Source organism: Haliotis asinina, chromosome 1 (assembly GCF_037392515.1).
Source record: "Haliotis asinina isolate JCU_RB_2024 chromosome 1, JCU_Hal_asi_v2, whole genome shotgun sequence".
Taxonomy (NCBI): Eukaryota; Metazoa; Mollusca; class Gastropoda; order Lepetellida; family Haliotidae; genus Haliotis; species Haliotis asinina.
The window spans coordinates 62199291-62216245 of NC_090280.1; the positions used below are offsets into that span (position 1 = coordinate 62199291).

General features: G+C 37.2%; 1 protein-coding gene across 4 annotated transcripts; it reads left to right on the forward strand.

The window, feature by feature from the left end:
• The first annotated feature begins 1077 nt into the window (after positions 1 to 1077).
• Positions 1078 to 15754, forward strand: LOC137295735 (B-cell CLL/lymphoma 7 protein family member A-like). Of its 4 annotated transcripts, none has more exons than XR_010957598.1 (9): positions 1078 to 1263; positions 3148 to 3206; positions 4193 to 4215; positions 5894 to 5981; positions 7737 to 7925; positions 13117 to 13269; positions 14054 to 14107; positions 14278 to 14642; positions 14685 to 15754. XR_010957598.1 is itself a non-coding variant. In XM_067827264.1 (8 exons), exons 1-8 carry the CDS (start codon positions 1172 to 1174, stop codon positions 14358 to 14360), a joined length of 741 nt encoding a protein of 246 aa, XP_067683365.1. In that variant the 5' UTR covers positions 1078 to 1171; the 3' UTR covers positions 14361 to 15754. The 4 variants fall into 4 exon arrangements, 2 of the variants coding, with proteins under 2 accessions (XP_067683365.1, XP_067683375.1); XR_010957600.1 differs by having other exon boundaries at positions 1086 to 1263; positions 7737 to 7814; XM_067827264.1 differs by having other exon boundaries at positions 14278 to 15754.
• The last annotated feature ends 1201 nt before the right edge of the window (positions 15755 to 16955 follow it).

Genomic DNA, 16955 nt, shown 5'->3' on the forward strand with positions numbered 1-16955 from the left:
TGGAAGAGCTGGTGACTTCTATAACTGTATCATTTTCTTCTTTCTTGTGGGAAAGTAACAAATTTGATCTTTGAGTACCAGACTCAAAATTGATCTTTTGTGAGTTGACATAATTCAATGTAAATCCCCTTACTTTGCATGGTTGTTTACAAGAATGGGTTTCGTAAACATAATTCTTTGGCCCTCTTGAACAAAAAAATCGCAATAGGGTCTCCCTCCAATTCATATGTGAAGAATTTTATATGGACGTTGACAAAAACTATCAAACCATATTAAGTAAACTGGGGCATTTTGACTACCCCCTTGGGATGATTTGACCAAAATTCGGGGGCATTTTGACCAATTTTGCTGGGGCGATTTGACTGGCACCCGCTTTGTCATACTGGGTGATTTCTGCCCAGTGATTAACTTCATACATTTTCTGAATTTTGTAATCCTTTTCAACACCTTTGGTTAACTCTGGCGTGCACCATGTCCCAATGAAGCTATGTTCTTCATCTGTGTGCTGGATGGTTCTTGGTTCTTGTTGTTCTGTTTCAGCACACGTGTGACACAATGCAAATCTGAGTTTGTCTTGAGACTTCAAAGGTAAAACGGGATGGTACAGTCAACGCGGGGGTGCAGGATTTGAAGTTTGTGGTAATGATTTGAGGATGCCCAACGGGATACTGTCCATATTTGTTCACCCATGGGTACAGTGAGGTGAAATCGTAATAGAGAATGTGTCAATCAACTCCTGCCCCATAACACAACTTGGAAGCACTGGTACGTCCGCCGAAAAATGAATCTCTTGGATCTAATCGTTCCTGAAGATCTAAGGTGGACACGAACATTTTCAGCTCAGGTTTATTTTTCAGTTCTTGTGTTCCCAAATCGTCACTAGTTTGTAGCCCTTCTCTTTGGTGGTTGCGGTTCTTTTCATGGTTAGAGCATACAACTCAACTGACTGCTTGGTGTGAGGCAGTACTGTTTTGTCCCTGTCATGAGGATAACATGTGGGACAGCCATGATAGAGTTAACTCCCCTGGGCCCAGAAAAAGGCTGCAAACTCTATGCAGCGCGTGAATCTTTGTCGGTGTGAGGAGAAACCGTCACTTCCGCTATAAACAGCATCTAAATTTACTTTGTTTGCATGTGAATTTTACCACACTGATATAAATCACTAGCAGCTATGCTTTCAAGGTCTGTCCGAGCTGAAACTCGAAGTCGAGCTAAAGAAGATATCAAGAGAGTTATTAATGCTATCGATAAAGTGAGAAAATGGTGAGTATATTTGAACCGGTGGTATTTTCAGATTCTCAGTCAAAAGATTGCTGTCCGACAAAAGCCACACATTTGTACAGGACAGTAGAATGCCACTTTTACTCTAGATTCAGATTCACATTTCTGTATTCCATGGAAATGATAAATAGATACTATAATGATTTAGTTTTAAACCTCATTAAACCCATAAGTTATTGCTCGAGTGAGAAAGAGACTTGAGTCAAAATGGTAAAGATGGCCAATGTTTACAAATGAATTTGAAGATATCGACAGGATATGGGTACCTTCACCTTCCAGTGTATCTTCAGACACCTTATCTAACCGGTCATCTGCTTGTGTGAAGTTACACTATCCCTTCTCCTCTCCTTGTGGCTATGAATTGGCATTTATTGTCTGCCAGTGTGCACTGAACTCTTAACATTACATTGATTACTCTAAAACGAAATGAATCACTGTAAGTAATTATTATTCTACACCATTATCATAATGGCAGTGTGCATGCAGTGTACATAATGGGTCTTAGGAGATGGTAGTTTTCACTTTCATGCACTTAGTAAAGTTGACATATTTCCTACTTATTATTTCGTCATTTATTCATTCAATGTTTCATTTCTTCTTTCTTCTACATTTCTACACCATACGGTTCTTATCCTTCAGTACTAAAGTGGCACCATTATGCAAGTTACATGACACCAAAAAAAGACGTATTCATGATTATGTTATATAGTTATATGTATGGACACGAATCTAAGAATGTAGAGTAATGTGTAATTAGTGCTCAAATGATTCACAGTACTTGATATTATGTTTATAGACCTATATGTGTGGATGTGAAGGTATGATGTTTACGTTGTTTCGTGAAACTGTATGTGGTCTTTAAGAGACATCTTGCATGTATCATGTCCTTGCTTAACCATCTCCGGCTTGTATTTAGTGAAACATAATTAGAAACTTTTTTTGTTGCATTAGTTTTGTCAAGTCAGTTGTTGGTTATGGCCTGGGAGGTCCTCTGTTAAATTTGAGAGAGGGGGAGTTGAAATGAATATGCTAGCATATGAAAATTTAACAAATTATTCGGGGCGAAGACTTTTTTTAGTACTACCCCAAGAGAGTCTGTCATAAAGTTTTTCTTATCTTCAAAATACATTCAGCGATTTGTTAGCTGATGCATCAGTGATGCGTAATGGATTAAACAATGTGTTTGTGTGTGTGTGTATGCGCACGCGTGCATGTGCATGTGTATGTTTAGTTCGCAAGGATCTTCATCGTACCATTCAATAACTAATGTGAATGTAAAGAGACTTCTTACATGTACCATGTTCGGGTTGACACCTTTCTGCATGCATTAAGTTGGTATTAGTAACACTATGCCTTCTTTATAATAATTCAGTATTTAATGGAGTTTACGTATGATGTGTAGTGAGACATACAGAATCTCTCTTCATGGCTGGTGTCTTCAAGCAACTTGGTACCCATGCAAATATCATTCCAAACTTGAACTCGTGTCTGAAAAAAAAACCTTTCACATTTGGATAATAAGAACACTATGCACACCTATCCAACACCAAAAACATCTAGAAACATGTAAACCAACAGTCAAGGGGGGCATATATGTTTCAAGACTTGCCAAAAATAAAATGAGTGTATTTTATTGGAGGTAAGTTCCGCTCAAATTTCTTGCGGAAAGGTCCGTCAAAGAAAATGCACTCGCCGTCTAAACATGAAGTAGGTTTTGGCTGGAATACAAGTTTATTCATATGAACTACCAACACAATTTACATAATATGTTTCTTTTTGTCATTTGAATATATCATGTATGTTTGTCAACAGTATGAGGAACTGATAATGCTTTTTGACTAAGTCTAACATTATTGTCTTTTTCAGGGAGAAGAAATGGGTGACAATTGGCGATACCACCATGAGGATCTATAAATGGGTACCAGGTGGGTCATTTTGACCAAGAGATTCCTGATTCCTGTAATGTCAGAGTCATTTGTAAAATGTAGGAACTGCCTAAAAATAATTGCAAGAAGCAACATTAATGTCTGTTAATTTCTGAGCAGAGGTGCATGACTGATCAGTATGTTGCCATAAATAGAAACATCTCATTAAATGCTCAAACATTGTTTTTCATTATGACAGAGTGGTAGCATGGTGGTTAAAGTGTTTGCTTGTCATGCCAAATCCCTAGGTTTGATTCCCCACATGGGCACTATGTATGAAGCCCATTTCTCCCACTGTAGTATTGCTGCTAAAAGCAACCCAAAGCTTAACTCACTCACTCACTCACATCTGGACAGCGTAATTGCATATTTTGCTCAGTTTCAGTTAAACAAAACGCTTTTTTAATTTTTGATTTGTCACACGTCACGCAAAATTGATATTATGTACGCAGTTTAGGACTAATTAAGTGTAAACTATGTATTTATGTTATCACCAGGAAATATGGTTAAATTTAGCATAGTTAAAAATATTACAGAAAGTTTCAATACGTGTGACTTTGAATGTTTTCTCAATAGCAACGATGTGTGAGCCTTAGAAACGATGCATTACAGAAATGCTTGCATGTTCCGATCGAAAATGGAAGTGTAAAAGATTGTGAGGTAGTAAAAAGCTCTGTTTTCGTTAAGATTCTTACAACTCCCTACATACCCACATTTGAAAAGTTGATGAGTTGTATAACCCACATTTGTTTATTCTTAGATGCAACACTGCACTCACTCATTATGGCATCGGACCTGTAGACCATGAATCCTTTGAAGTCAGTGACACATGTTTCTATTGATGTTTGATGTTTTTCATCTTGAGTCTTGTGCAATAATGACATTTCTAAAACTGTGTATTATCATGAGATTAAACTCTTGGTTACCTTGGTTGTCATTTTTGGATGTTGTCATGGTAATTAATCAAGATGTTTTTGTTGTTTCAGTTGCCAACCAGGGATCCCCACAAGTAAGTGTTATCAAAGTTCCTCCTGTGAAAATTCATGTTAGATGTGTCTTATCAAACCATGCTTGTCGCTAAAGGCAACTAAGGGGATTAGGTGGTGTTATGAGCGTGTATTTTCTGTATATTTTGTTATTATTTCAGTAATAATTATGATGGGTCACATTTTGTTTAATAGATGGTCAGCACTTTTAGGATTCTGGTTTTCCGGAAATTTATCTGCTCTTAGTTTTGTATGTGTTTACTTCCGGGAGACTTATTCAAGGGCATTTGGGAAATGACTGAGTATGTATAAAGGACACACATTCACATAACTGGAGGATATACATCACTGCCAATGCTTGATCAACTAAGGGGATTGGGTGGTCAGGCTGTCAGTCCTGGATGATGCATTACTTTGTATTCCTACTATGTACCACTTGCTTGACAACAACATTAGAATCTATGTGCAAATGTTGTTTATACAGAATAAAGAAGTTGTATATCCACAAATTGTCCTCATTCTCCGTCTCCTGAACTTCTAGAATACTAATCAGAGCAGTCGTATGTAAACAGATGTTCTTCATGTGAATCAGCAGACTGTCCAGGGCCATGATTTTCGAAGCTCTCTTAGCTCTAAGATAGTTGTAAGTGCCATACATTATCATTGACTTACCACTATCTTAGCGCTAAGAACGATTTGAAAATCTAGACCCAAGTCCACACTTGATTTATTTACTACGCCGCTGATATAGCAGGGGTACATGTCAAAAAACACTAAGGTGATCATAAGGTAACATTAGTGCAGCGTTAAAGAATGGGAGTTAAGGTTAACCATAGTAAAGGTTGCTCCAGGATTATTGCTGACCTTATGCGATTATGAAAGTTTGGATCATTTGTCTAGTGTTCTACATGTGTTCAGATGAGCTTTAAACGGTGGCTGACAGATCATGTGACTAATTTAGAACTAACAATGAGTCATCATTATTTCCATTTTCTGGGGTGGCCTAGTGGTTGAACTGTTGGCTTGTCATGCTGAACACCTGGGTTTGGTTTCCCATATGGGTACAGTAAGTCAAGCCCATTTCTGGTGTCTCCCACCACCTTAATATTGCTGGCATGTTGCTACGAATAGCTGAAAAGTGGTATTCATCAGATATTGACCAGTTGCAACATGACTTGGGTTAATAAAATCAAGGGCTATTTACTGTTGTGTCTGCCAGAAATAGTTACTTTTGATTTGTATACCATGACTAACCTCAGGAGAGTGAATCCTTTTTTTTTATTGTAATTATATATTTTGAACAAACTATATGGATAACAGTGCGACAGTTGTCAAGGGGGCGGTGGGGTAGTCTAGTGGTTAAAGCATTTGCTCGTCACGCCGAAGACCCGGGTTCAATTCCCCACATGGGTACAATGTGTGAGGCCCATTTTCTGGTGTTCCCCGTCGTGATATCGCTGCAATATTGCTAAAAGCGGTGTAAAACCAAACTCACTCACTCACAGTTCTCAAGCATATTTTTTATGTCCCAACTTCTAAAATGCCACTCAAACAAATTATATTATTGTGATTTGGGGGTTTGTTTTTATTTCAATGATGTAATTGGGTTGGAAAATAATGAAAGATTTTCACTGCAAAGATAACATGAGTTGTAAACAAATTGTGTGAATATTGTGTGTTTTTTTTCATGTTTTGTCACAGTCATCCCGATCAGCCCAGAAGGGTTTATACAAACAGAAAGGAGGGAAGTCTGCAGGAGATAAGGAGAACATGAAAGAATTATCTAATGGTAAAATACTGTGTGCTTCTTCTCCTTGTTTACCTGTCATAATAAATATTTGATAGAGATATCTTCATGACAGGTCCCAACAGAGTGGTCTGATGGTTATAATGTTTCCTCCTCTTTCTGAAGACCCAGGTTTGATTCCCTACATGAGTGCAATTGTGAAACCAGTTTCTGGTGTCCTGTACTTCATTTTTACTGAAAAAAAAAGAGTAAAACCATGCATGCTTGCTCACTCACTCACTCACGCTACTTGATGCCTAACCATTTCATTCTGTCCTTTTCAAAACAAACATTTGAAGAATATTCATACAGTACTTAATGTTAACAGGAAATTAATATCTATTTCATTAACATAAAAATGATAAATTCAATGTTTAATAGGAAAAATGTCCATTATGATTATGTTTTTTTTAAATATTAATAAAAATGATGTTTTTGTCTTTTGGTTTCAGTAAATTGCTTTGTTCTTTTCAGATACCATTATTCATATAACTTGATTTATTTTGTACATTTTATAGGGGTGTCAGAACTCACAGACAGAGAAGTCAGTGAATTGCAGATTTATGTCTTACATTGTGATAAATCAAATGCCTTATCACCTATTGAATAATAGTTTAAATGGTTGTTGATAAGAAAAAGAATATTTTGAACATATACAAAGATGCTGAACTGTTATGCATAACATCATTTTTAGTTGTTATCAGTTGTTTTAGTTGTTATTAGGGGTGAGTATTACACAGACTTTTCGTATTGCAATATATATTGACACAAAAGCATATGTTGCCATATGTATTGTAACATATTGCAAGAAGTTTTTTTAAATGAAAACCTACTTTCAGCTGAATTATTGCTTGATTAATAAAGCAAAAACACAATAAAATGAAAATGCTTGATTAAGATTAAATAGAAACTTTCTATCATGACAAAATAAAAATGTAGATAATATTTGGCACAAATGGAAAAAGGAATGGAACAATTTAAAAAAACAGAAATCTCCAAAGATTTACGTGTGTTATGAAGTTTTCCAAATACATGTCAAAATACCAGTGCGTATCGCAATGTGTTTTGCTTTTATGTCTGAACCGGAAATATTGGTAAACCAGTTATATTGAGCAAACCCTGCTTATTATCCATAAATAATTCAGGTTATCTTTTTTGGTTTCCAAAAATAGTAATATTTACAATATCTAGTCAGACTAGTTTTTTATTTTGAAAAAATATATTTAGACTGAATACTATGTTTTGCAACACTCTCGAAGTGAACCAGTCATTTACGTTTGACACAAACCAGGTAACGTAAATTTGGTCTTGTAATCCATTGAATGAATTTCTTCATCTAAAACTGTTGCACATTCAACAATATTTTGTATCAAAACTGAAGTATCTTCAGTGTAGGTGCTTCTTGACACCCCTAATATTATCGTTTCACTGTTGACATATTTTGTAAATGACACATTTTCATTATGTGCTTCATAATTATTTCTTCACCATTATCTCAGCATAAAACATAGAAAGAATCCATTCCTCAATAACTCCCCAAAGTGCCCATGTGATGCCATGATGGTCACGATGATGGTAGCTGTGTAATAGGGCTGTGTATGCTGCTAATTCTGTTTGACATGTTTCAATAATTTATAGAATGATATTCTAGTTTAGTTTGCCTTATACCTGCCTGTTATGGCATCAGTCTGTGCTTGACCGGCCCCTGTTGTCTCTGTTTGCTAATTGGTTGCTGCCATTTTTATTTATTTCTCCCAGATTCCTCCTCTCAGTTTAGTAACCATGGTAACCACCTGCCTAAGGGCGGGACTCCATCGTCCAAGAGTCGTAGCTCTAGTAAGTCGGCTCCCGCTGTCAGTGGGCGGGGTCACCAGTTGGCTCCCACGTCATCTTCGTCCTCGTCACCTGCTGATAAACCAGTTCTCGCTAAAAGTCAATCTAGTCTAGGTTTGCTTTTCTGTTCTGCTGTTTTTGTTGCATCCGTTCTCACTGTTCTGCTTCAAGTTACACCAGTGCTCGAAAATAAGGATGATTGTCATGAGGTCCTTAATGTCCCACAAAAGTCATTGAGGTCCATAGGTTAAGCTCAGGAACCTTGCATCACCTTAGTTTCGAACACTGCACTTGTGCATTCAATAAATCACATGGACTTGCTTGATGAACTATGCTGATGATGAGAAATCTAGGAACATCTTACAATGGAAATGTTTGGTGCAGAATGCTGTATTTACAATGGTAAACTTGGTAAAACTGGATATTCTAATGAACATATTTAATACAAATATTACACGCAGAAATAAATATTTACCAGCAGTATTTCTCATCCAGTATTTTCTTTCATCAGTATACTTGTGATTTATTGCGGATTGTGGAGAAGTATCTATCCAAGTTATTGTTTGAAACACGACTGAATTATCTTTGACTGATAGATCCTTAACCAACGTGTCCTGAGTTGAGATATAGATTTATGTCTGTTTCATAGATTTTTGTCTGATAGCTCCATGACTGATTACAAGATCCTGGTAGATAGATCCAAGACTGATCCTTGTCCGATAGATCCTTGATGGATTGATAGATCCTTGACTGTTTGACAGTCCCTGACCTGGTAGACGTATGACAGACTGATAGATCCTTGTCTGATAGATCTGAGACTGATGGATGGACCCTTGTCTAATGTATCCAAGACTGATTGATAGATCCTTGTGTGAGAGATCCAAGACTGATTGACAAACCCTTGTCTGCTGTATCCAAGACTGATTGATATATTCCTATGTGATAGATCCGAGACTGATTGAGAAACAGTTGTCTAAAAGATCCATGACTGATCAATAGATCCTTGTCTGATAGATCTGAGACTGATGGATGGACCCTTGTCTAATGTATCCAAGACTGATTGATAGATCCTTGTGTGAGAGATCCAAGACTGATTGACAAACCCTTGTCTGCTGTATCCAAGACTGATTGATATATTCCTATGTGATAGATCCGAGACTGATTGAGAAACCCTTGTCTAAAAGATCCATGACTGATCAATAGATCCTTGTCTGATAGATCCAAGACTGATTGATAAACCCTTGTCTAATAGATACAAGACTGATCAATAAATCTTTGCCTGATAGATCTGAGACAGATTGATAGACCCTTGTCTAATAGATCCATGACTGATGGATAGATCCTTGACTGGTTGATAGATCCTGAACAGATAGATCCTCAACTTTTTGAGACACCTAGCCTGATAGACCCATTACTGATTGATAGATCCTTGCCTTATAGATCCAATTCTCCTCTTGCACCTGCATGTTCTTCTACCTGGTTGTTTATGTGTTGAAGTCCTGTGTTTGGTTGTTGTTGGATATAGGTCCTGTCTGTTGTGTGCTGTTTCTTCATGCAGCTTGCATGTTTGGCCTGAGGAAACTCACTGTCATATAAATCAGTTCTTCTGCTTGCAGTGCCTCTCTGCATAAAGATACAAATGCACCTCCCAAGGAAACAAAATTCTTGGTATTTTTATCTAAACATTCAGGCATGCATATCTGCCTTCTATATCCTCTGAATGAAACAAATCTGAAGTTCCCACTGCCAATGAATAAAGCAATGCCATTATATTATTTTGGATATGAAGAACTCCTTGCTTTGGAACACTGTGGCATTTACACTCAAATGGGCATACTCTTTCAGATATAGTTTTGTTCTGTGTGGATTTTCATTTGCACAAATCTGGATTTTACAATTTAAATGGTGAAGTTAAATTGTTTTAGAAAGCTGACTTCTGATTGTCCAAGAACCCACATATGCTTCAAAAAGAAGGATATTAGTGTAGTTTCACAGTTAAAAATAACAGCTTTAATTAATCGCATAGGTACAGAGTGTGAAACATTTCTCGTGTGTTTCCTGGAATAGTTTTATTGCAATATTGCAAAAAGTGTTGTAAGAACCATACTCACTAACTCACTTTCAGTTAGATTGTGAAGTTACATTTCACTTATGATCCGTCAGACAGAACTTTTATGGCGCTGTCCTTAATCTTAATGCAAAGAGGTAACACATCAGGGTGAAAGATCTATTTTAATGAGTTTGATGGAGACTATCAGAGTATTAACCTCATTGCGATCAGTAGCGATTGATATGTAATTTGACTGATTATCAGTGATTGTGATTAGATATACTTCAAATTTAGGCACCAAATTTTGTATGGATATTTGCCCAAACGTTTTGCTACTCAGTACCACTCTAAGATAGACACAACTAATGTAAAGCATGGACATGCCCGTCAGTTTTGTATGGCATTTGTGACTGGAAATTTTAGGTTTTGTCTTTTTTTCAATTTTTGATTTAATAAAAGTGGTGAGGGAGGAACACATTTTTATTTTTTTCCTCTCAGAAATACAGCTTGGAAAGTTTAGCGCATGTTAATCAGTTGTAGATTCAGCCACACTCTTTCTTACAGACATTGATTCCTATAGTGGACAAATGGATGATCAGGACGCAGCAAAGTCAAAATTATTTTTGTAAAATGGCAATAAAAAATTGTTATGTGCACAAATAAAAATGATGCACTGATGCCCAAGAAACATTTCACTTTTTGTATTTAGCCTTATGATCTCTACAAAAGATAAATTCTGAGTTCTCTTCTTATGTAGTGAAGCTAGAATCTGCCATATCACAAATAAAAAACCTCAGACAAACGAGAACAAATTCTTCTAACAGTAAATCAATTGCGACTAAACTTTTACCATTAGTTATGGAACCATTTCTATATTGTTTCTTACTATGTTTACAAGTGATAATTTTGTGTAGAGAGGAATCAAATGAAAATAATTCCAGGAAAATGAATGCTTTGTTGAAGGCCAAATATGCAAGGACAGGTGGTCAAGGATTGGTGGTATTTATGTTATTTTTGGTGTGTAAGAGATAATTTAGATGTTTTCACCATCAATGATTCAAGGGGTGTACTGGTACCTAGTACCAACCTTTGCATAAGAGCTGATGAAAATCAAGTTTGGTGTTAATATGTAACCATGGTAACCTAAGCAATTGTGTTGTCACACTCAAACATGAACTTTTTTCTCCGTGTACTAGGCCCAGTTCCACAAATGATCTAATGATTGTAGCGCCACAACTATTGCAAGTCTGTGTTGCCCTGTGGGATTAACAATTACCTCAGTGCTAAGATTGTTTTGTGGAACAGGGCTCAAACATTGTTATATGAATTCCACTAGGATAATTGTGATTTTATATTTAGTCTGGCATAAAATAACATTCACTTATGCACAGTGTTATATAACATGACTGGTCACAGACTAACACAACCTTCAGTCACATCCTAATGCATGTAAACAGTACTAACAAGTGTTGTCTTGTTGAACATTCCACAGTGTGTCCCACTCTTCCCAGCATGCATCACTCTCCTTAGCTTGTTGATGTGAGCACAGTTATCTCCCTTGCCAAGGAGAGGCCATTAGTGGTACAGATAGAAATGGTTGTTACTAATATATATTTCACGGTGAGGGCTCATGAGTTAAGAAAGAGTTTCAGCATGATGTGTTGGGAATGGTTTAAAATGGTACTTTTATGATACAAAAGATTGAATCTTAATAGATACACTTATAACCATGTTTTTATTTGCAAGGTAAATGTGGAATTTGTTAAAAAAAATTCTTTATTCTCATGGTTATTGCATTTGAGGAAACAGACTTGTTGAAGTGAAAAAGGCATTGTTTTTCATAAAAGTCAATTTCTGTTCGTCTTTTTCTATCTATTCCCTATAAGTATTGTTTTCCGTCACCAAGTTAAATTGTTTATCTATTTTGCAGACTATATTTGCTCAACATCATTTTATCAATGTATTTTTATAATTTTGATCCAGAGTTAATTTTAGTGAAATCAGCTTACAAAACTGTGAAACTTTCAGTACTTCTTCGGTACAATTTGCAATTATAAGAGTAGTGACAACTAGCAGAACTGAAGCTTTAGGGGGTGTTTTCTTATAACAACCTGTCAGCACTATTGTCTGGTTCACGGGTGTTCACACAAATATATACACATGCGTAACTCTGTTATCTGTGTATACACGGATGTTTGATACACCATGTTTGACAGTGTGTGTGTCGTTGTGGGTCATTGGCATGTTATCAAACACCAACCCTGCTATGAGTCAGTTCAAAAGGAAGTCTAATGCTTGTTAATTATTTGCTTTAATTTGCATGATGAGATACATATACTCTTTAGTTACCAAGCTTGATTACAGTACACCATTATTTACTGATCAGATATTGCGCATGAAGTTCTAGAAATGCCTGGAGAGCTAGTGTAGGCTGAAGAATAAATGATGTCACAAGTTCACAGAACTCCTTTCCAACCGTTCTAAATGTCTATGGATTTATCCATACCTGCACAAAGACCAATATGTAACCCATGTTTACAGCAGACGGCTGAACAAGGTCCGATTCAAACTGATTTGCCAAATTCATTTTGTTGTACTTATGTCTGATGTTAATGCCTTTCAAAGATGACTTGTAAGATGTTATTTTTTGGATTACACTTTTTCAGTAAAGTACAGATACTAGTACTTTTTTTAAAAGTTGAGCCCTGGTACTACAGTGCTAGAATCTGTAATTTACTGAGAAAGTGTGACGCCTAATAGGACGTGTGTTAAACCTGACCACTTTCAAACTGGGGTTGTGTACCTGGTGTTGGGTATTCAAATCTGACTTGCACATCACTGATCCCATGACCAGTAAAGAAGATGCTTAAATGCACAGTTGAATATCAATTCCTTGAATTGAATATTAAATTACAGTTTTAAATGCCTCTGAAAATAAGAAAAACTGAAATTCCAAAAAATATTTTTCCAGTTGAAACTGAAGGAGAGTTTGTTTTTGAATCTTCAATAGATCTTAGAGAAATCTAACCAATGTTTTCTCCACTTTGTAAATAGTGAACTTGTGACAGTGCTTTGACTTATTTTATACCCTAGTGTTACACCCCTGTCTCTTCATAGTGTTAATTGTCTATAGGAACTTGGCTTTTATGGCAGTCTATTTTGTTGAATGTTTATAGGTACAGTGATGATTTAGGACGAAGGGTTTGGAGCCAGGTGAGCATTAGACAGTTGCAGGATGTTGTGTTTGTATTTCAGCATCAGCTATGTTTGGTGAAGACAGCACCCAGCAATCCTTCAATGATAGCGAGAACATGAACGAGGACTCAAACATGTCCTTTCCGGATCACTCTGTCCCAGACTTCTCCCAGGACAGCAATGATGTTGATCCTGATCTCAGAGTGGGATTGTGTAAGTGTGCACTTAGATCCTGATCTCAGGTTGGGGTTGTGTAAGTGTGCTCTTCGATCCAGACCTCATAGGGGGCTGTGTAACAGTGGTCTTAGATCCAGGTCTCAGAGTGGGGTTGTGTAAGTGGACCTTTGGTCTAGATCTCAGATTGGGGTGTGTAAGTGGACCTTTGGTCTAGATCTCAGATTGGGGTTGTGTGAGTGAACCTTTGGTTTAGATCTCAGATTGGGGTGTGTAAGTGGACCTTTGGTCTAGATCTCAGATTGGGGTTGTGTGAGTGAACCTTTGGTTTAGATCTCAGGTTGGGGTGTGTAAGTGGATCTTTGGGTTTTGCTTTGTGCCGTAGGTGAGTGTCTGGCATGCTTTAACAAGCTATGAAAAGAGGAAACATACATAGCAGTGTTATGTGTAGGTACTTATACAGTAGGACAATAATTTGACAACATTTAGGCACAGAAGTTAAAGGTAAAATCCAGCTGGTGTCCAGAACAATGCTTAAGATAGAACGGAGACGATCTGGACTCATCAGATCACACTGGAATTTATATTCAGTATATCATCTTGCATTTCTTTTATTGAGGCGACATTTTGAAACAGAAATGAATGGCCCATGATAGTCATAGATTTATAGTAAACCGTAAACAGTTTTAAAGTATAGATTGGTCTGAGGCTGGATGTTTGCTTCTGTGATGGATGGGAATGGTTAAATGATAATGAATGTGTCGTGGACTTCTAATCAAGTCCTGTTGTCTGGATACTGATGTTCTTCTCTTTATTGTATCAGCCATGAGTCTGGGTCGAGACGAGGACAAGTCCCTGAAAGGAGACGAAACTAATGGTAGGTTTTAGGAAACTAGTATGTTACTCCATGTTTAATTTATCAACTTTTTGCTTGGCCATAAAGTATTCATTTTCCAGGAGGCATATTCAAGTCATGAACTTTTCTTAATTGCTTGGAAGGTAATGATTGATCACTCATTCACTTACTCCGTCTTTTATATATTGCAGATTCAGAACCACCTGTCTTGGAGCCAGAGCTTGACCCACCCCCCAGCAAGCGCTCCCGCTCGGACACACCCACTACCAGCTGATGACGTTATCTTCTCATTGTGAATAGACATTGTCACATTATCATCAATTGCCTTGTCATTGTCTTGTTAGCATTTATGGATCAATAAGTGAACTGTTATCAGTGGTCTGTTCAGTCTTTAATGGATGAAACAGGGTTAGTTCACTACAATGAGGGCAACAAGATCATTCATTGCTAATCTCAATGGCCTGCACATTTTTATTCGTTCAATGAAGAGATTTAGTTTGTCATTGCTTACTTTAGACATTACACTGTCATTGTCTCACCTGAATGAATGGAACAGGTTTGTATGTACCTGAAACAGTCCAGACAGGTGTGAAGGTAGTTTTGTATGTACCTGTGACTGTCTGGACTGGTGTGAAGGTATTTTAGCATCTATCTGTGACTGTCCGAACAGGTGTAGGGGTAGTTTTGTATGTACCTGTGACTGTCTGGACAGCTATAGGGGTAGTTACATGTGTACCTGTGACTGTCCAGACAGGTGTGGGGATAGTTTTGTATGTACCTGTGACTGTCAGGACAGGTGTGGGTGTAGTTTTGTATCTACCTGTGACTGTCCGGACAGGTTTGGAGGTAGTTTTGTATGTACCTGAGACTCAACAGACTAAGGTAGTTTTGTACGTACATCTTACTGACATACTGGTTTGTTGCAGTTAATATTTTCATGCAGTAAGGGATTTTTCCACGCTATACATTTTGATAGGAAACCTACCAGGTCAGTTTATTTTTCGAAATCACTTAATGATGTCAAACATGTATGTTCAAGTTGACATTCTGATAAATAGATGTTGAGTCACCTTATGATATGAGAAATTCAAGGAGAAGTAACTTGTAAGAACTCTGATACTTTAGGCCAGACCAATTTTATTTCTTGTTTTATGGATATTTGTCCTCTGAAAACCTGAAGGCAGGCGGGAAAATAAATAAAAATAAAATTTCCAGTCAAAGTAATATTCCTTCTGAATAGTCAAAGTATTTTACTTTTGGCAATTTATGAAGTGAATAAAAAGTGAAGTGAAGTGAAGAACAACCTGAAAAGTTTGTTCTAGTGAGGTTACATTTTTAGCCAATGAAAACATTAGGATTTTATTTCTTGAGCGGGGAAAATTAATTTTTTTTTTTTTTCTGATTCTTTAAAAGATATGGCAGGCGGATCCATAAAACAAGAAATAAAATTGGTCTGGTCTTATGAAACTTTTTCCAGATGTTTGTAAAAGCTCTACATGTGTGAAGTACATATGATGATTCTGTGGTATATGTCCAGACTCTGCTCATACTTGTATTACATTTCGCCATATTGTCGTGTCATCTGTGGGCATTAACTTTTCAACATCTGTGTCAAATTATGAAAGGAAGGAATGCAAACACGTGAGAAAATAAAAGCTGAAATTGTAACCTGTGTTGTTGTATTTAGGAAGATAGATGGTAAATAAAATTAATGGTAGAAATATTGCTGACAGGCACCCTATTAGTAATTCAGTCATAATGGTCTAATGATGGCAAAGATGTTCCCAATCAAGTTTCAGACGTGACAGTTATGCCCTTTAGGATTGACTCTTGATCAGAATTGGTCTCCAACAATCTATGCTGGTCACTACTGACCAGTGGGGATTGGGCATTCCAACATATGTTGATTACAGGTCACTGAAGCCTGATGATGTGGATTGTTGTTCTTACTTAACACTATTGACAGATTGTTTGGTCCAGACTTGATTATTTATAAACTGTTGTCACATATAATGAATGGCAAAAGAAGCACAAGTTTTGAAAAAATGAAATCTGTAAAGGTAGAATTCATGTCTATGTCTTTTGCTGTTTAGTATAGTTGGAATCCCCAGTCTTAAATAAAACATGTAACAATTGATCACGTTCTAAATGGCATTGTGCATCCATAATTTCAACTGTGGGAGCTGTTAGTTTACAATTGTCAAAGGGGTACACCAATGTATGGCATTGTGCACCCATATCTTCTACTGTGGGAGCTGTCAGTTTACACTTGTCAAAGGGGTACACCAATGTATGGCATTGTGCATCCATATCTTCTACTGTTGGAGCTGTCAGTTTACACTTGTCAAAGGGGTACACCAATGTATGGCATTGTGCACCCATATCTTCTACTGTTGGAGCTGTTAGTTTACACTTGTCAAAGGGGTACACCAATGTCTGGCATTGTGCATCCACATCTTCTACAGTGGGAGCTGTCAGTTTACACTTGTCAAAGGGGTACACCAGTGTATGGTATTGTGCACCCATATCTTCTACTGTGGGAGCTGTCAGTTTACACTTGTCAAAGGGGTACACCAGTGTATGGCATTGTGCATCCATAATTTCCATAATTTCAACTGTGGGAGCTGTCAGTTTACACTTGTCAAAGGGGTACACCAATGTATGGCATTGTGCACCTATATCTTCTACTGTGGGAGCTGTCAGTTTACACTTGTCTAAGGGGTACACCAATGTATGGCATTGTGCACCTATATCTTCTACTGTGGGAGCTGTCAGTTTACACTTGTCAAAGGGGTACACCAGTGTATGGCATTGTGCACCTATATCTTCTACTGTGGGAGCTGTCAGTTTACACTTGTCAAAGGGGTAC